Source organism: Colletotrichum acutatum (assembly GCF_030867785.1).
Source record: "Colletotrichum acutatum strain CBS 112980 chromosome Unknown BDZ83scaffold_3, whole genome shotgun sequence".
NCBI lineage: Eukaryota > Fungi > Ascomycota > Sordariomycetes > Glomerellales > Glomerellaceae > Colletotrichum > Colletotrichum acutatum.
Genome location: NW_026848997.1, coordinates 770,401 through 789,839, shown reverse-complemented (window position 1 = coordinate 789,839; position 19,439 = coordinate 770,401). Strand labels below are relative to the sequence as shown.

The 19,439-nt window shown below is 53.9% G+C and overlaps 4 protein-coding genes across 4 annotated transcripts; 1 reads left to right on the top strand and 3 right to left on the bottom strand.

The window, feature by feature from the left end:
• Positions 1-5,318: 5,318 nt before the first annotated feature.
• On the top strand, positions 5,319-5,932 carry BDZ83DRAFT_746773 (uncharacterized protein; the record flags this gene model as incomplete). The annotated part of the gene is made up of 2 exons (XM_060513318.1): positions 5,319-5,446; positions 5,539-5,932. The coding sequence occupies 2 exons, from the start codon at positions 5,319-5,321 to the stop codon at positions 5,930-5,932; spliced, it is 522 nt and encodes a 173-aa protein (XP_060371443.1).
• A 697-nt stretch (positions 5,933-6,629) lies between these two features.
• On the bottom strand, positions 6,630-9,189 carry BDZ83DRAFT_247979 (AAA family ATPase). The gene is made up of 3 exons (XM_060501915.1): positions 8,928-9,189; positions 7,380-8,871; positions 6,630-7,322 (listed from the first exon to the last, which is right to left on the bottom strand). The coding sequence occupies exons 1-3, from the start codon at positions 9,120-9,122 to the stop codon at positions 6,742-6,744; spliced, it is 2,268 nt and encodes a 755-aa protein (XP_060371442.1). The 5' UTR covers positions 9,123-9,189; the 3' UTR covers positions 6,630-6,741.
• Positions 9,190-10,656: 1,467 nt separating this feature from the next.
• On the bottom strand, positions 10,657-11,097 carry BDZ83DRAFT_746771 (uncharacterized protein; the record flags this gene model as incomplete). Its single annotated transcript, XM_060513317.1, has 2 exons — positions 10,657-10,987; positions 11,057-11,097. The coding sequence occupies 2 exons, from the start codon at positions 11,095-11,097 to the stop codon at positions 10,657-10,659; spliced, it is 372 nt and encodes a 123-aa protein (XP_060371441.1).
• A 1,965-nt stretch (positions 11,098-13,062) lies between these two features.
• Positions 13,063-15,385, bottom strand: BDZ83DRAFT_564886 (DFDF domain-containing protein; the record flags this gene model as incomplete). Its single annotated transcript, XM_060503688.1, has 3 exons — positions 13,063-14,031; positions 14,113-15,212; positions 15,274-15,385. The coding sequence occupies 3 exons, from the start codon at positions 15,383-15,385 to the stop codon at positions 13,063-13,065; spliced, it is 2,181 nt and encodes a 726-aa protein (XP_060371440.1).
• Positions 15,386-19,439: the final 4,054 nt, after the last annotated feature.

Sequence of the window (19,439 nt, the reverse complement as noted above, 5' to 3'; positions counted from 1 at the left end):
TGTGTTTTGTTGTCGTCACTGACTAAGTAGGGTCGTACCGATAATCGGGGGGTGATAAACTCCAGTTTCTAGCGAGCCCCCCCCCCTGTTCACCTACCGGCTGGCCTTCCGACCACGACCGACGACGAGATGGCAGTTTCACCTCCGGAAAGGTCGGCTTCAGGGTCCAATGTTCCGACTTCAATAATGGGTACCCGTTTCGAGATGGATGCGCGAGCATGGGATGAACTCGAATGGGGTGTTGACAAAAAAAAAAAAAAACAATACCCAGTGGCTTTGCTTGAAGCATGAAAGCACGAGTTGAGTCTGATGACGCTCTGACTCAGACAAAGCTGTGAGGCCATCTTGATTTTTCTTTGCTTTTCTGCAACTAAACTCACCGTCCACCGCCGTTGGTGGCTGCCGCTGCTGTGCGTCAAAAGCCAAGGCGGGTTTGGGGTGTTATGGGAAGATGTCACAGCATTTGAGGTGACACGAATCGGTCGCAAAGTGATTTCTCGGATACCTAGTCTCCTAGGTAGATACGTGCAGACGGTGCCCACGTACCACGTAGTACGAAATACAAGCACCAGCTTTTGCCAGGAAGAAGAAAGCTCTTGGCAGGGAGACAAAGGGCGGTGATGCCCAGCAGGCGGCACAATCTGAGACAATGTTCATGGGCTTTCTTTCTTTCTTTTTCTTTCTGCTTGTGCTTTATCTTCTTTGTTCTAATGCCCCTCCGTCCATATGTGAGATGTTCTGCATCGAGAGAAGGTGGCGGTCCAGCGCCGGACCGAGGAAACGATCTTGACAGCCAGCCGGCCAGCCAGTCCCTTCCCGCCAAGGTAGGAGAGCGGGAAACGGAAACGTATGGGCTTCAATGTCACCTTTTTGTCATATATGTCACTTCCTATTTTCAAGGCGAGATGATACTGATTGAAACGGTTAAGAACCCCAGGAAGCTTAGGAAGAGGAGTAGCTCTAGCGGTAAGGGGGCCTGGCACGGCAGATCAGATCAGGCATACATAGTTAGAGTCATATCAATTCTCCCGAATTTCGATCTGATTCAGCAAGTTACAAAGTTACTGTAACTCCGTAGCTACTTACACTACAATGTCTAGGGGGGCTGGTTGTTCAAAGTCGGAGCTTCTCCGCTTGTTCCAACTTCCATCACGCAGATCCTTTTTTTTTTTTTGGAGATGTCAGCCGAAGCAAGGGTCTCAAAAGTACTATACTTCGTACTGCGTAGACCTAGGGGGGTGGCAGCGGCGGAGGGGAGGGTCCAAGAAAGAGCATATCGCAACGACTTGTCATCAGATTGGGCCAACTGCCACCCAGGCCAAGGCTCTTTTCTAGGTACCTCGCTCGACTCCCGTGTATTGTCAATGCCAATACGGAGTACACTCCTCCGATTACAAGTCTTCTTTTGACTACTTTTGATAAATCGCGGAGACCATTCTCCAACGGCAGGCTTGTCACCATGAATATGCGCCAATGGACGCCGAGGAGCAACTACCTGCCCGTTGGAGAGAGAGAGAGAGAGGGAGATAGACAGAGAAATGTCTAGAAGAACCGCGGCTGTAACGATGAAGGTTTGAAGACACGGCCCCCGGCCAAGCTGAACCGGATGGGCAATGTAGCAGACCGCCATCCATTAGCTTCGAAAAGCCCACAAGTCAAAGTCCAAGGTGAGAGTTTGGGAAACACTCCTTTCCGCGGACCAATAGGTTCCCCCGGACCTTCCAGAGGGGGTGAGGAGGGGGGGCACGCGAGCAATGACCTCGAACGGTCTACGTGGGCTGGATGATTGATAATTCAAGACAAAACCGTTCGTGGCTTCTTCGAATCTGCGCCAAGTCAAAGCTTGCATCCCCGGAGGATGAATACCTAGATACATATAAACTCCATCACAAAACCATCAAATCGAGTTGCTTGATCAACATCCCAGGTCCTCCCCGACGCACGATATCACGAGGTAGGCAACGGGGACGCGATGCTCCCTGGTCACATTCACATAGGAACATGTTCGATGGAGGAAAATCCGCCGTCACACAGCAGAGCCAAGAATCCAACAAAAGCACGACGTAAAAGATCGAGGGCTTACACGCATACAGACGAGGAGGTCAGTCACACCTACATCTTCTCACGTCGAACGAGAACTTGCCTGCCGAAACAAGCCGTCATAGACGAGGACAAAAAACCCACATTCACGGTTCCGGGACCTCGGTCATATCTCACTCTCACACTCCCGCCAGACTGGTAGACGGGATTTCTCTCGCTGCTCGTTCCAACATCTCACGGGCCCACAGCCTGCTCCCAAAGAGTTCACTTGTAAGACAACGAAAAGGTGCGGCCAAGCAAGACGTTGGACAAGCCAAGGGTCGCGATTGGGTATTTTACCAGCAACACGAACAGCATTCAGTCGCGTTGCCGAAACATAAGAGACCCTGCAGCATGCGGTGCTTAGAGGCGCTGCCAGCTTTTTCTTTCCTCATGGTGGAAGAACGGCTGATTGGGAAACCTATCGTGCCTGTGAAGTATTGGATGGCAAATGGAAGTAAGGGGGGGAAAGTTGTAAGAACTAAAAGAAGGAGATACGTGTAATACGACGAAAACCAGAAACGGCATCCCGTGGAAATGGTTGCAGACTGCAGTCCTTGGTGGCTTGTACATACACACGGGAGGCCCACTGGGAATTTGGTTCCGCGGCAGCCCTCACATTTCGTTGTTACCCTCCTCCCTTCCCAAGAATCCCGCCTGCATTCGGCTAGCTGCGCCGAGATGGGGGAAAGTAGACTTTCAAAGTGGACTCTCGCGGCACGTAACCTAGTACCGTGCCGGGGTTGTCGTTCGTGGGCTCGGCTCTTGGAGCTGGGGGGGTTTTATCAACCTGCATGGCGGGATAGTAGCGGTGAAGGGGGTCGGTGTACTACATGCCTGTCTGGGGTGGTTTAAGAAAACGGGTCACAACTTGCTTCTCTCATCGTTAAATGGCCCTCCAAGTATTTGAAAGAAGGGGGAAAACAATCCGAACCCCGGCCGGGAGGTGAGATATCTTGCCCCGGAAAACCTTTCTTACAAGTGGAAGCATGGCAATGAATCGCTGCGCGCATCTATGATGCGACCAAAGTACAATATAGATGGAACCCGACAGCGAAAACGCCATCCGGAGAAGCATTGGTTGAGAGTCCTGTGACTTGTATCCAAGCATGTCTCGAAGGCTGTACTCCCGCGATCCGGCCGAATGGGAATACACCACATGGATGCCGCTTGAGATGCTCGCCCACTTCCATCACGCCCTCGGTGTAGAGGTTGTCATGCAAGGTCGGGATGGCATAGGTTCTAGATAGGGCTTTGCTTCTTTACGCCGGCGGCAGCGCCAACGACAGCGGGCCAGCGAACCCGAGAAATTGCAGTGCAGCCGAAAGCAGGTTCGGGAATCCCCTTGCTCCTCGAATCAGTGAGCCGGGTCAAAGTCTTGACCGACAATGTGGACTTCCACATGGGGGGTCTCCGACGCAGCGAGCGGACGCAACTTTACGACTCGCCTTGCAGTAACGTCGTCCAGCCTCCGGAAACCATACCCGGGAGACAAGAAGAAAGAAAAACGACGTCCCACCGAGATACAAGTCCCAGACCCCCGGCGAGCGTTTTGGTTCGCGTAGGCGGTCCAACGTAACCGTTGGTGATCTGCTCGCCTCGCATGGCTCAGTGATACAGCGCCCGGCTCAGCTACGCACACCAAGCAGTGGTAAATGGATCATCTTCTCATCGTCCAATACGCATAGAACGTCTTCTCGTCTTCTCTGCGGGCCAAGGCCCCGGTCAAGGGGTGCGGAAGAGACGGGGGCCCTGCCACACTTTCTCGGGAAGCGATTGTCGCTGCGGGAAGGCCCGGTTCGTGAGAGTAGCGCATTGATGCGTAGGTAGTGGATGCCAGGCCGTAGGCTTGGACCTAGTTCCATGCGCGGTGCGGTCATACTTTTCGGGGACGGGCCGGAGGAAGTCGGCCGTCAGTGTGGTCCTCATGGATAGACTGTGACATCGCCGCCCGCCCACCCCGCCGCGGCGAAGGCGGGGCGAGCTCGCCTTAGAACTTCCTAGCAGCTACCAGACTTTCTGGATGCATGTTGGAGACAGTGTACAAGTAAGATACTTGCTGTGTGCCTGCCATTAATATTACTGGGGGTCAGATCCTCTTGAGAGTGTATGCGGTGCGCGGAAAGATAAAGTCTATGTGACTTGTTGGAAGATCGAACAAGGGCCTTCACCGACAAGCGGTCGAGATATGAGCTGTCATCGGGCCCTTGGCCACCCGCTCCGATAGCGATACCATAGCTCGGTGTTCGGAATAAGCTGTTAAACGGGAGTGAGAAATGAGTGAAAACGCGCGAAAGAAGACTGTAGTTGTCAGGCAAGTTGGTTTGACAGTTCAAGACGAAGTGTGAGTTTGAGAAGAGTTGAAGTTGAATATGTTGGTGATCCCTATTCCACATTTCTGTGTCGCCTTGTAAGTCGCCTAGAGCATCATCCGTATCGAACGGAACTAACAAAAGCGAAGCTGATCTCGATGATTCGAATGAATGCGAGTTGACGTTTAATGGTCGTTCAATCATGGCCGTGGAAGTCAGGTAAAGTGCAGATAGTCTGGCGGCTAAAATGGAAGCTTTGGGGAAGACGGGTCCTCCTTTTCTGACAGAAGGAAAGTGGGGTCGGCAGCTTCTGGTGTGGAGGGGGGCGCTCCTGCTCCATGAGAAACTGAAGTGGAGTGGCCCTCCAGCGGCAGGTGGCAGTCTCCTCCAGGTTTTAGGCGGCTCGTCGTCGCAAAATCCAGGCCGGCCCCACGTGCCCGCCGCCTGCCATAACCAGAAAACCCCTGCATGATTTCAGCCTTGCGCACCAGTGAGCACCGTCAGCTGCTGAGAACCTGAAGCTTCCCCGGAGGCGGCTCCAAAAAAAAAGGTCAGCCTTGCCACCAAAGATCACCACTTTCTGCGACCGCGAATGCTCAATTAACTACAGATACTGCGCTTTTTGACATCGATACACGGAAATTTGCTTACAAGTCTTCTAATCCGTATGTCTCTGGATGCTGAACTAGATATTCTCCCTGCTAACAACGGGTTCCAGGCTTCCACTCCACCGCGTGCGCAGTACTTGCCTTACGTAGCAGCTCCATCGTCAATCGACCACGGTCAACGATACAACCCTTCGCTGCCAGGCTTACCGCCAGTGTCATTGCTCCATATTGCGAATCGCCTAAGAATACCAATACGAAAGCCTCTCCAGGCGTATCTCTACCTAGAAACCTTACACATACACCCAGCAGATCGGCAAAGATGAGCCAGACGCCGTCAACCCCAGTGAAAGTGCCACCTTCGGCCGCGAACCACTCAGCAGCCACTCTAGACCCAGAGCTGAGATCACAAATCAACACATTACTGCTTAAGGACGGTCATGTCACAAAGTAAGCCCTCCCTTCATCCTCCCCAGAACCTCTAGGGCGGCGCTGGGAAAGAACATCGCAAAAGCTAACCATCTCCCACCTCCGCTTTCCAGAATCCAGGAACAGCTCCTTCACTCCCTCCACGCGAACCAAGCAAACTGGCCCACGCTGATACAGAACCACGCCCTCAACCTCCTCCGCACAGGCGAAGTCTCAACCTTCCCAGACCTCCTCCGCCGCGTCCTCGACGACGTCCGCCAGGATACCCTCGACCCCTCAGCTCCCTCCACCGCATCCCCCTCAACAGCAAAAACGAACGGCGCAGCGTCGGAGAAGGACAAAGATAAGAATAAGAAGACCAACGGCACAGCCTCCTCCACGCCGGCGCCCGGTGCAGACTCGAGTGCCCAGCCGAACCTGGCCATCCCTTCCGCTGTCATTGACGAGGCCATTAAGGTCACACAAGAAAGCCTGGAGGCTGTCTGCGAGATTGATAGTACCAGCTGAAAACGAGGCGTGAGCTTGCGAATAGAGCTGTGCAGAGGAGGCGGTATTGCCATGGCATTACAATAGATGGGGGAGAAGGCTACGGCAGCAGGCCTTTGGGAGGGGATTGGTCACGACAAGTGGCTAACAGTGAGCACCGCCTGAGGCTGGGAGACGACGCCACTGTGATACTCATGAGATGGTTCACTCAGCTTTGAGATGCTCATAGAGCATATCTTGGCTGGCTGGTCCGAGTAAACTGCTATGGTTGATGATAAAAGCCATTGATGTCAGATAAAGACGATGCTGAGGCAGGCATTGTGTGTACACATAAATCAGATTCTTGGGAGAGTTCGTTCTGCAGAAAGGACGAGTACACACGAGATTCAACTTCTTTACGTAGCCGACTATGATTAGGGAGGCAAAAATGAATAGGTCAACCCACATGCTTCATCCTAGGATCCCCTCACCGTTCAATTGCATTCTTTTGCGAGTGCTTCCCCGTGCAAATCCTACCATTCCTGCAGGCCTGGCATTCAACCTTTGCATGACAATGACCATATAGACCCCGACAATTAGTTTCGGAAAGGCATAATCTCGCGACATATCACACAGCGATCTGGGAAATAGGCTTTGTGTGGTCAACTTATCATGGAAACTACCTGTCTACCAACTCCGTCCGCCCCCAGATTTCCGTCGATAGGCTCGAATTTCTGTGACTCGGCCCATCATCTGTACGCGTGACGACGCAGATGCATCGGAGAGCAAGGAAAAACTAGAATACAACGAGGGCGTGCTTGCATTAAGTGGCACTCTAACCCACCCATCCCTTAGTCGTAAAGATCATCATCGTTGCCTGCGTCGCCGAAGCTGTTGGCAGCCTCATTTGCGGCACCCTCGCCCTCGGGGAACTTGAAGTACGCGCCAGGGCCAGCGTTCTTCATTTGCTGGGCAAAGGCCTCGTACCGGCGGATCTCCACGTCACTGACGGAACGGCGAGCCATTTGCATGGCCTCCTCGAAGTGGCGCTTGGTAAGCTCGGGGACGGGATCCTCCTCATCCTCATCCATCGCCTCCTCGCCTGCAGCCTCGCGAGCCTTGGTCTTCTGGATGTCGGCGGTGATGGCCTCCTTGATGGCAAGCTTGACGGCACGCTGGGTGATGAAGCCAAGATCGGCACCGGAGAAGCCGTGGGTCTTGGAAGCAATGAAGTCGATATCGACGTCACCGGCAACAGGGGTCTTGCGGAGCTGAGCCTTGAGGATACCGGCACGGGCGGGCTGGTCGGGCAAAGGCACGTAGATGAGAGAGTCCAGACGTCCGGGACGGCACAGGGCAGGGTCAAGCTGCTCAGGTCTGTTGGTCGCACCAATAACGAAGACGTTCTTCTTCGAGGTCATACCATCCATCTCTGCAACGAATTTAGCTTATGTTCGGCTCATTTTAGCCCTAAGCAGGGGGGACTTACCAGTGAGAAGCTGGTTGACAACACGGTCAGAAGCACCGCCAGCATCGCCCATTGATCCACCACGAGCCTTGGCAATTGAGTCCAACTCATCGAGGAACACAATACAAGGGGCAGCGGCGCGGGCCTTGTCGAAGATGTCACGGATGTTGCTCTCAGACTCACCGAACCACATGCTGAGAAGTTCGGGGCCCTTGACGGAAATGAAGTTGGCAGCGCACTCGTTGGCGACGGCCTTGGCCAACATCGTCTTACCGGTACCGGGGGGTCCGTAGAACAGAACACCTCTGGACGGGGAAAGACCGAACTTGAGGAACTTCTCTGGATGGTCGACGGGGTACTGAACACTCTCCTGCAACTCGGCCTTGACGGTCTCGAGACCACCAATGTCCTCCCAGCGAACGTTGGGCACCTCGACAACGGCAACCTCGCGAAGGGCGGAGGGGTTGGAGACACCGAGGGCGAAGCGGAAGTTCTCCATGGTAACACCAAGAGAGTCGAGGACCTCTGCGTCAATGGTATCCTCATCAAGATCGATAAGGTCCATCTTCTCACGAATCTGCTGCATGGCGGCCTCGGAGCAGAGAGCAGCGATATCGGAACCGACGTAACCATGGGTTTCGGAGGCGATCTGCTCCAGGTCGACATCATCACCAAGCTTCATGTTCTTGGTGTGAATCTGGAGAACCTCAAGACGTCCGGTGGGGTCGGGGATACCAATGTCGACCTCACGATCGAAACGGCCGAAACGACGAAGGGCAGGGTCGATGGAGTTGGGTCTGTTGGTGGCAGCCATGACGACGACGTTTGAGCGAGCCTTCATGCCGTCCATGAGGGTGAGAAGCTGAGAGACGACACGGCGCTCGACCTCGCCGTTGGTCTTGTCACGCTTGGGCGCGATAGAGTCGATCTCGTCGATGAAGATGATGGCGGGAGAGTTCTTCTCTGCCTCTTCAAAGGCCTTGCGCAGGTTTGACTCTGATTCACCAGCCATCTTTGACATGATCTCGGGACCGTTGATGAGGAAGAAGAAAGCACCAGTCTCGTTGGCGACAGCTCTTGCCATCAACGTCTTACCGGTACCGGGGGGGCCGTAAAGAAGGACACCACGGGGAGGCTTGATACCGATCGACTTGAAGAGCTGGGGATGACGGAGAGGAAGCTCGACCATCTCGCGAATCTGAGCCATCTGCTTTCTGCAGCCACCAATGTCGTCGTAACCGACCTCGTTGAGGTTACCCTCCTCCTCGTCACGCTGGATGGGCTCACCCTCGCAGTGGATGACGGTATCTTGTGCGACAATGCCGTATTCGGGGGGATCGACCTCGACGACCTTGAACTCTACTTGTCTCATACCACCGCGCACGATGAAGAGGTCGCCCTGGCGGACGGGTCTGTAGGCCTCACGGAAGTAGGGAGCGAGGAAAACGTCGAAGAGGGAGCCGGTGATGCCCTCAACAGTGTCGGCGATGGGAAGAACAGCAATGCGCTTGGCCTGCGATAGGGGTCAGTAACTTGGACTCGGAGAAGCGGTGTCCCGTTTGCACATACGTATTTGATATCCGGGCAGGGGTGGATGGTGATCATGTCACCGTGCTTCACCCGCAAGTTGTGGCGAACGACTCTGTTGATGCGAGCGCTGCCATCGTCCAGCTCATCGTCGGCAAGGACGATCAGGACGGTGTCCTTTCTCTTCTTACCGCGCACGAGCACGGTGTCACCACGGAAAAGCTGGAGAGCCTCCATGGTGTTTTCGGAGAGGGCAATGATGGAGTTGTCATCGTTGACGGCATCGGTAACCCTGCAACAGTTAGCGTCATGAAGCCTGCCCCACGCTTTCCAGAGCTCACGTACATCAGTTGGTTGGGCTTCTTCTTCTTCTTGAGGATAGCGGTCGCGGTGTCATCTTGCTGTTCGCTTAGTCAGTATCAAAATAATCATCACGGTATCCGTTTCCGTCGATCGAGACTCGGGGAGACAAACATCCTTGACCTCAGCACCCGAGGCATCCCTGGTAGGAGGTATCGTCAGCGTATTTCCTTCCTTTTGCGAGCCACTTCATGGAACAGCAACGATGGAGGTCCACTCACATGAGGTTGACCTTCTTCTTGTGCTCGGCGGGCTGTTCCGACGGAGGCGCCATCTTGATCGACTGTTTCTGATGATTCGGGTATCCGTATGCAGTCGTAGTATGAAGGTGAAGGCGGGATCGTCAGCTGGGTGGGGTAGCTGTCAATGGTAGAAATTCCTCTTCGGCAGGAAAGCAAAAAGGAAAGACGATTTGTGTTGGGTTTATATCCCTTCCTACGGTGTGAAGGAGAATATTCGTGGTTGGCGGAGATAGGGTGGGAGGGTTTGCAGATGGGAAGCTTTGTGTCGGAGACAGGCAGGTGCAGCAATGGAGGTAGTAAAGGCCAGCCAGCAAGAGCAGGAAGGTGTGAGGTGGTGACGGGAGGCGGCGGCAATCCCTGGGTCTGGTCCCCAGACAACCAATGAAATCATAGAGTGGGGCGGATTAAGTGCACTCCGGTGCATTCGGCAGCTTAAGTAAGGCACCGCTCCAGGGGTCGAATCTGGCCCAAGCTCTACGATTCAGGTGGTGACGGTGTCGTCAGGGCAGTGGAAAGTGTTGGAAGCTTCCACTCTTGCTGACCTTGAGGGTCCGACGGTCTCCAAACGGGCAGGCAGGCAGCCTTTGGGCCACGCACTCTCTCAGCGACTCGGTGTCGCACGCACGGCCTCCACCTAATCCACTATGCCATTGGAATCCACCAGTAAATCCGCACTAAGTCTTATCGCCTTTCTGCATTAGTGAGCTTTTATCGATATGGCAATTGTACACCTCAAGGTAGGTATTTGAAGCTCACCGAGATCACATCACCATAATATGGGTCTTGTCATTAACTGCCCTGTCGCCTCAGGCTCGCTTGAGTTGCGGTCCTGCCAGCCCAAGCATACAATACGTAAGGACATGCCTACCTTATTTTCCTGACAAAAGGTTCTCGCGTGGCGGGCAGAGACAGACGGAAGGAGCGAGCGACTTCTTTGTTATTTCTGCTACAAATCGTCCAAAGCAGCGGCGAACCCGGACCACCAGCTGAGCTTCTGTGAATCCAAAACATTTGCTTTCTCTCCTCCGAAAATTCGCCATCCAGCCCCAAACCTAAGAGTGAGCCTAGGCGCTCGATGCATCCGGAGGCAAACGAATGACAGCTGGAATGCCAGCCCACTGCAAACAAACGCCTTCCTCCACTCCCCAAATCCGCACATCCCTCTCCAATCAAACGGCAAAGCTGCGATTATTCATCGCCTCCTGCTGGGAGAGCGGCCACGTCGCCACCTTCTGCCGCCAACCAAGGTATCTGGCGCCGCCGTACGCCGCATGGTCAAAAATGGGCACCGCGTCGGCGTGCCGCATGGTCGGGAGCAGGTTGATGTGGTGCTCCAACAGCCCGAGCCCGAGGATGCCGACCCCGGAGCGCGGGCTGCCGACGGCGATCCTCGCGGAACGGTCCTGCGTCTGCAGGAACGCCTCGGTCAACCAAGAGAGCGCAGGGTAATTGTTCATACGGCGCCCGATGCTATGGTCGTGGCTTGAAAGGTCGGTCTGCCTACACACATTGATTAGCTCTACACTCTCGCAGCTTTCCACTTCAAACCATGGGGGCGGGCTTGCTTACCCCTCGGGCGGACTCCCGGCAACGGAGCCAGTCTCCACCATAACGGACCTGAAGCTCATCTGAAGTGGGGTTTCGGCGGTCTCTTGATGTGACGGGACGGACCGAGCTGTCGACAAAGCCAAGGGAATTTGGCTTTTGGTCGTTCGTCTAGATTTGCCTGTTTTCTGAATCTGGAGTATGTCGATCTGTTGAAGGTCGCAGCTCTCTTGTTATCTGTGTCGGCCCAAGGGTAAGGAACCAATGCCACATCCCACGCTGGAACCTTTTCATCAAAGTCGTAGGCCAACAAACCGTTCTTATATCAGTACTACCTTATACGCAATATCCGCCCTACGGAATCTAGATGATCGATCACAGCTTGTTGTCCTCCACTCCCGTTGGTTGGCCTCCCCTAATCTTCATCGCCAGGGGTTATAGTGAGGCAGGCGGCTGGCTGCAAGATTGTCTGCAGCCCCTCTAGGCTACCTTTACGTTACTTGCAGATTGGGGGCCATTTGGCTGTATAAGCCCCCCTGTGGCACAATCCCATCACACGACACCGTATCGCTAGCCTGACGCTTCAAACACGACTGTCCTGCAGACCTCTTTGTCCTCATACTGTTCCTTTCGATGGCTTCATTCTCATTTCTGCACAACCACCACCAGTACTCCGTAGACGTAGCCTCGATACTCACCTCAATCGAGTTTGCGGGAAATAGGCCACCAAAACCTGATGCAATGGAACCGCATGAGCCTCCAAGCTCGATAATTGCGACCCGATCTGGCCTGAGAAGCAGCACAATGACGAGACGGGCATGTCCCACTTAGAGGCTGGCGGTTCCTCAGCCTCAGCCATGGCGTGACTTCCTCCCCTCCCCTCCCCTCCCCGCTGCACAACAGAGTTGGGAACATTGCGTCGTGATAGCGCGAAGTCGCTAGTGCGTTCAATAACTTGATGTTGACTGCCTGTAGCAAACATCGTCTCTGCACAGCCCCTTCCGGTTCGTCTTCTGGAAGACGCAGAATTCCCCGTGCGGATTATCCGCAGGTTCCCCATGGTCTTCCTCAGCCCAACCTGACCCCGGCAGGGATCTCCAAGTCCACCTGGGTAGCAACAAACGACCTCTTGGCCCATGGTTCCCGCTTCCACCTCGAGGCATATCTATAGCCCCCAAATCTGACACTGTCGTGCAACTACATGCCGTACTCTTGATAGGCAGCCTTACAGCAAAAGCTCGTATTCGAGCACCATGCCCACGATCTCAGTTATGGTACCTAGGATGGGCTGAGACTGTTGAGGTCTCCCTGAATCCCCCACGCGCGACGTTACTGATCGTGCTGTCTACATCATCATTCTTGAGGCCATCCATAGAGTACAGAGTCAACATCTCCAGAAACTATATCCTTGACCATAGGTATGCTTGACCGGTCTCTGGTCACAGCCTCACTGTCTGTCAAGCTGCGCTTCTTCTTCCCCCTCTCCCCCCGCATCCATTTCGAATGCTGCCCCGTCCGTCAGCACTTACACCACATCTATTGATGCAGTGCTGCACCTCCCGGCCCCCATCGCAACGTTCACCTACCATCCCCGATCTTTTGTCTTGCCCCGAGTATCCACATGGGAGCCCGGCCGGTTGCCTCTTCCCACATCCAGTGATTGTAGGGATCCTGACGAGACCTACATGGATCTACCACGCATTTGATTTTGGTTGCGCTTTCAATACTTCGTGGTTTACAAGACAACACTGAGCGAGAATAGTGGCATGCAATGAATAAGAGAAAACCGGGCCATGCTCGGTGATAGCTGCTGCTATTGGAATATCATACAAGATCATGTCCACCGCTCCCCCGATGCGGATATAATAGAAAGAAGGCTGTGCGCAAACTCCTCCTCCCGTATGCTTTCCCTCCACCGTTGTGTGATAAGGAAGATGCTCAAACAATGCAGTTGAAAAGACTCGCTTTTATGATCCCTTTCCCATAGATAACTCCGTTGTGAATAGTCCTTTTCCTTGTCAGGGCAGAAATCACTGGTCCTGAGACAGCGCTGGCTGGTACCGCATTTGAAGAACCCACTTGTCGTCAAAGTCAATGCCTCTCCGAATCTTGGTACCCGCCTTCTTCCAGACTGTCGCGCCGAGACCCATGTCGGCAATGAATAGCTTCCAGTCTTCATCTTCGGCCACAGCACCATGACCGTCAGCCGCTCCGGCACCGTGAACATTCGACGGGTCCGTTTCGGAAACAGGTGCCATTGCCTCGAGCAATCCCTTCTTCGGCGCGCCCATCGCCACCACATACCGAGGCTTGACATACAAGCGCCCACCGTCGATGATGCTGACCTTTCCAGTGGATGGGTCAATGCCCGTTGGTACGTCCACCGCAAGAACAAATGCCTCATTTCGGTTGGCCCATTCTATCAACTCATATACAGTGGCTTGGTCGCCAGTTCGAAGCTCCTCAAACGAGATCGCCAAGCCTAGAAGAGCATCGATGATGAGTGTTACCGATGTTGCTGGGGTGGAAGCTGTCTTGCGAAGCTGTTCGAACAACTCAATCTTGTTGTGTACGCGACCTCCAAAGTTTCTGAATATTCTCACTTGCTGTCGCATGTCTTCAAGCAGATCTCGCTCACGCTCGATGCCAACGACACAGACTAGTAGGTTGAGACCCTTATTGCGTAGGTGCCGGGCAGCCGCAATGGCCCTTACTCCGGATTTGTTGTTACCGGCAAGAATGACGACGGTCGCAGAAGTCGACAAACTGTTGCTTTGAGCATTTGCGCCACCGGTTCCGAAGCGGACTTGAATCGCGGGGTCCTCCAGAGCTCGCAATGTCACCTCAGCGATTCCTCGGCCTGCATTCTCTGCCATCATGTCTTCCGTGAGCCCGATCTCATTGGCTGCGATGTTTTCCAGGTTCAGCATTTGAAGAGCCGACACGGTCTCCAGTCGTCGATTTGACGGTTCGAGATAAAAGCCGGACTGTGAAACGTGCTGTAGGTGGTTAGTACCATGAAGACTTTTGGGGCTGTCTTGAGAACGAAGCAACGCTTGGGACTGTCTGTTCAGACGTACGTTGGAGTTGACGCGATTGAGGGGCTGACTGCTAAGTTGCGCGCTCGCTTTCCGCGATTGCGACCTCCTCGCAGCTCCTGGTTTGCTGTCCGCCCTGCGGCTACTCTGAGCACTCCGGACATCACGACCGCTCAGTCGATCAACTCCATTGGCGGCATCATCAGCCTCGCTGTTCCAAAAATCCTGACTCGTCTTTGCCGATGCGGCTGGCAGGTCGAGTACATTCTCAGAATAGTGGAGGTTCTTCCCTCCAGCTGTTCCTGGCTTGGGCAGGCGGTTGTGCGAAACCAGCCGGTCTGCCTCATCAACCAAATCCTCCTTCCGCATTTGGTCGAAGATGGTGCGTTTATCAAACTTTGCCAGGTTGTTCTCGAAATCGAACTCGACCATATCCTCAGTAACATCTTCCGAGGCCCATCCGTTTTCGGGCAGGTCTTTCTTGCCCTTAAGGCCCCGTTTCAATGAGTTGAAGGGTTGGAAGGAAGGCGAGCTTTGCAGCATCGGGGTTTGCCTCCAGCCCTTCCCACGGTTAGTCGCGTTGCCGCGGATCGGGGTAATTTCTGGCACCGTTTCCTCTGTTGCGCCGTTTCGAGCCTTTTGCTTCGCTCGCCGCCTGCTGCTCTTCTTTTGTGTTTGACCCTGTACTTCACCAGTATCCTGCGACACTGCGCTGTTTTCCACAGCAAATCGTTGTGCGTTGGGCGTCGAATCATCTACCTCCAGCTCCTGCAAGGTCTCGCTCAGGCTGACAATGTCGTCCCTCAGACCTCCGGTCAGGTGGATGCCGGACAAAACTCCTGGCTGTCCCGGCCTAAGGTCCCTCGGTGCGCCTGCAGCCTGTTGAGGTACAGCTTCAGGGAATATTTGGCTTTCACTCCCACTCACGATACCAGAGTCGGGCCTCTTTTCCATACTGAGGATGGCGGGGTCCGCAAAGGCGGGTTGCGCAGGTTGATTGACGACGGGAGCCGGAACAGGACTGACGCCCGGCGCTGTAAAGGTATTGGGCGCGGAATCCTCCTTGAATTCGGAAAGCTCGAGGACGTTGGCGGCATCGATTACGACCCTCGGAAGCCAGTGATTCGTCCCGTGAGTGAAGACTATGCGAGCGTTTGTTAGTGGGACTGGGCATCTAGTGATGTTGTTGGAACATGAACGTACCGTTACTCAGTGTGAGGCTGATGCCGGGCTCTATAGCGCTGACAGTGCCCTTCAGCATCGTGCCGTGAGGCTGCCTTAGCGTCACCAGCATTTGCAAGCCGATGAACTCCATGGTGACGGATGCGTCGCAGTGTCTGCGTGCTGAGTCGTTGACTGTGTCAGGATGCACCAGAGAAGCGTTGGGTTGGGGCTTCGTCGCAAAGATAGAATGAGCGAATTGACCAAAATTTGAGCTTTGAAGATATCGCAAGTGGACAAGAAAGATCGTAAGGTGGAAGCGGCGGCGGTAAGACGCTGTTGGCGTGCAGAAATGAGGTTGACGTTGACAGTGAATATGTGTGTTGACCTTGGATCTCGACGAATGACCAGACCAGAGAGCTTGCTTCCCCCAATTCCCCCCTCGGGCACATTTACCTGCTGGGTTCAGGTTCCCTTAACTTTTTCCCAATGCTTATCGATAAGGCAAGCGCAGGGGACTTAAGCGCAGGGCAGGCGCAGGTCCCAGGTGCAAGGTCACGGGGATTTCTGGTGGCGGCGGGCAGCTACAGGCTACAGCATGCCCTGCCCAAGAAGAAGGGACGAACGTCATGGACACAAGCTTCCGGGCCCATTTGGGGTACGAAGGTACCAACCTAACTACCTACTACCTATAAGCCTACGAGGTAAGTACCTCAAAAGCTCGGTTCACTTACTACCTTAATAGAGGAACTGGACATAGGTATTGTACCAATTCCCATTAAATGCGCAGCACCCAATGTCACAATCAATGAGGAAGGTAGTATATTGGGGTTTGCGCAAAAAGTAGGCGTCGCACTCAAGGTAGAATATCATCATCCTTGGCTGCTTTCAACTTGTTGAAAAAATGTTAGTGTATACAGCATAGCTCTAGCTTTAACGACTTTGCTCTGAGCGTTCCCCAAGGTTGCGAGTGGATGTTACGACTGCCTTAACTTACCTTACTTGCCACTACGACAATGAATTAACTTGCCAACGACAAATATCTTCTAATATTGTTTTCTCTTATTCATTCGTTACAAGAGCAGAGGTATTTCCGTCCCAACAAGACGTGTGTTTCAAAACGAAACCAGAGCCTGCGAGTCCAACGCTATCCATGTCCTGACAACCGTGAGGACTAAATGAACCCCTTCCCACCATGCATGGACCGGCCACTCGAGTAGAACCTTTGCTCACGAGGTGCCTCTGGAACGCCGTATTATGTTGCTGCCAAAATCCTTCCTGGACCCCATTTCAAAAACTACCGTAGCTTGCCATTGCCTCCTCCTCCTCGTCCAAGTCAATCACCTCGACGCCTTTCCTCACAAACGATTGAGACCGCGCGCTCACTCCAGATGTACTCCTGACAGGTTTCGTGTCCTTCTCCTTGTGTAGAAAATCAGCCATACTCGGTGGTTTTTTCGCAATGGCTACGTCGGCACTGTAGAGCTTGTTGTAGAACCCTACGACCCGAGGGTGAGCCATCACTTTGTCCTTCCGGAAATTCAGGACCTGCAGGCCTTGTTGACAGGTCGCTCGACTGAGCGCGACATAGGCCTGACCCTTTTCGAATACTTTGCCCAGATCCACCTTGACACGTTCCAATGTCTGACCTTGGGCCTTGTGAATCGATAGTGCCCATGCCAGGATCAGAGGTAGCTGGCTTCGACTAGCCTGCACCTCGCCATTGGGTAGCTCAACTTTCCAATCTTCCGGGACGCAGAGGATGGTACGGGTAGATCCATCCACCGCCGCGAATTCCACGACAGGATACTCGGCCTTGCCCCTAGTGGCCTCCTCTACTTCTCTGCTAAAAGCTTTGATCTTGCGCCTGGCCCTTGCTTCTCCATCCTCGTCTACGTCCTCGATACTCTGCATCATGAGTGCTGGATTCCAATTTTCAAAGTCCCCCTCGCTCATGAAATGGGTCACTTTGCCGAGTGAACCGTTGACAAGTGTATCGTCCATGTTTTTAATGAGCATAACCTGAGCACCGACCTTGAGCTCAATCATTTTAGGTGCCATCATGTTCTGGAGTAACTTGTCGCGTATTTGGGGGTCTCCGTTATCGCCTGCGTCGTACCGCTTGGGTGTTCCAGGCAATCTGCGCAGTCGACTTTGGTTGGCGTTCTCAACCTCATACCGTGTAGGGAACAGCTCCGTGACCTCCAGGCCATCTGTGACGGGAACCGGCCTGGTCAAGTTCCTGAACGCTTGCACAGTCTCGTCGCTAATTCTGCCAAGACGCATTTCGTTCAGCATATTGGCAAAGACTAAGATTGGTTAGCTGCTGCACCGGTCTACAATGTCCAGACTCGTGTTTCATTTCCACATACCTGGGTCCCTTTGACGGAACACCTGCGTCAAACCAATCGTGTGGTCAATCGTAGTGTTCCAAGTTGCCGCTTCAAAGGCGAATTTAGAATCCCTGCTTTTATCGCCATCAGGTACCGGGGGCAGCTGGAAGAAATCTCCCGTAACCACAAGTTGGATTCCGCCCCAAGGCTTGCCGTTGTTTCTGATGGTTCTGCCGATCTGTGAAAGCTTGTCGAACAGGTCGCCGTCAACCATCGAGACCTCATCAAGGACGAGGATCTTGGTGCGAAGCCAGCGATTCTTCGCTTTGGGGTTCCGCCGGATCTTCTTGACCAAAGTCTGGACGTCTTCCTTGCCAAGGCCAATCCCAGAGAAGCTGTGTAGTGTTTGGCCTCCGATATTGCAGGCTGCGAGGCCTGTCGACGCTGTGATAGCTAGCCTTTCCGGATCTCTCGCCCATTTCTTCCGGAGCTCGGCAATGATCGACCTCATCAAAACCGACTTTCCAGTTCCGGCCGGACCTGTGAAGAAGACACTCTGGCCTTGGTTGATTACGAGGTTTTGAACATGCTTTTGCTCTTGAGTGAGAGCAATTACCGATGCCTTGGGTTTGGGCAGATTGCTTTTCGTCAACTCTGCTCGAATATCGTCCATAGACCACTCTTCCTCATTGGCGGCTTTCTTGGATTGTGTTTTCAGCTGTTTCTTCTGCTCCTTGAGGGCGCTGGCAGTCATATTCCAGGTCTCTTTCTTCTTCTTGGGAGCAGGCGTGACACCACCATCCGCCCATCGAGAGACCTCCGGCTCGTCTTGTGGCACTGGGATAAAATTCTCCTCAACCTTCCATTTTGTTGGAAGCTTGCGCTTCTTGGGCTGCGGCGCCACTTGAGACTCGAAATTTTCTGGGGACTCACGCTTCAGTGAGCTTTCGGCAGATGTGGTGCGTGATAGTTGAGGGTGGACGAAATGTGATGCGGGAGACGAGGACCACGGTAAAACTTGTGTCGAAGGCTCCTCGGGTGGCGGGTTGCTAGCCTTCTTTGCTACAACAGGGGGCTTGGGGAGTGATGGTAGAGCCGACGGGGCTTCGAAGTCCAGATCAAGCTGGTCATCGTCGCTGAAATCATCTTCGGCAAAATACACAGCGGGTTTCGAGTTGGCCTGCCCGCTTTGGGTAGACATGTTATCCGGCTCGTCTCGAAAAGAGTCAGACCTGGCGTAGAGAGAGGCGAACGATTTGCCGTTAGGAGCGGATATGGAGTCAAGAGCGGATCGATTACTGCTTGCGAAGTGCGTTACACTCGCAGTCCTGCCCGGCGGGGGCCGTATCGAGTTCGTCGTCGTGGGTGGCGCCGTGGTCGTCGGGGTGGTCTTTTTGAACTGGTCTATGATATTTCCATTTTGAGTGGCGCTGGGGCTGCTCGAGGGAAATAGTTGCTTGGCCAAGTCATTCTTCTGGGGCGGCGGAGCGGTGGCCTCGTAGGCCTTCTTCGCTCTGGCCAACATCGAATCTGTATGCGGACCTAGATCCGGATGGGAGGCAGAGGTGTGGACATGGGCGACACGAATTGCTGCTCTGTGGGTGAGTTGGCGTAGTACTGGCGAATATCGAATGGGAAAGAGGCTGGTGATTCCAGCCGTCATCCGAGGGGCTGTCTTGTTGACATTTGTCGTGTGACCCTGAACGTGAGAGGCTTTGCTGTGTCGCACGCTGATCGAGGAAGGAGAGAAGTCGATCTGCGACTAGGTATTCTGGAAGGGCAACCCTGATTGTGGTCAGGACGCGCCTGGACGCGTTAAGCCCCTCCTGAATCTCAGCGCGAAAGTTGCTCCAAATTAAACTGACTTAGTCATCG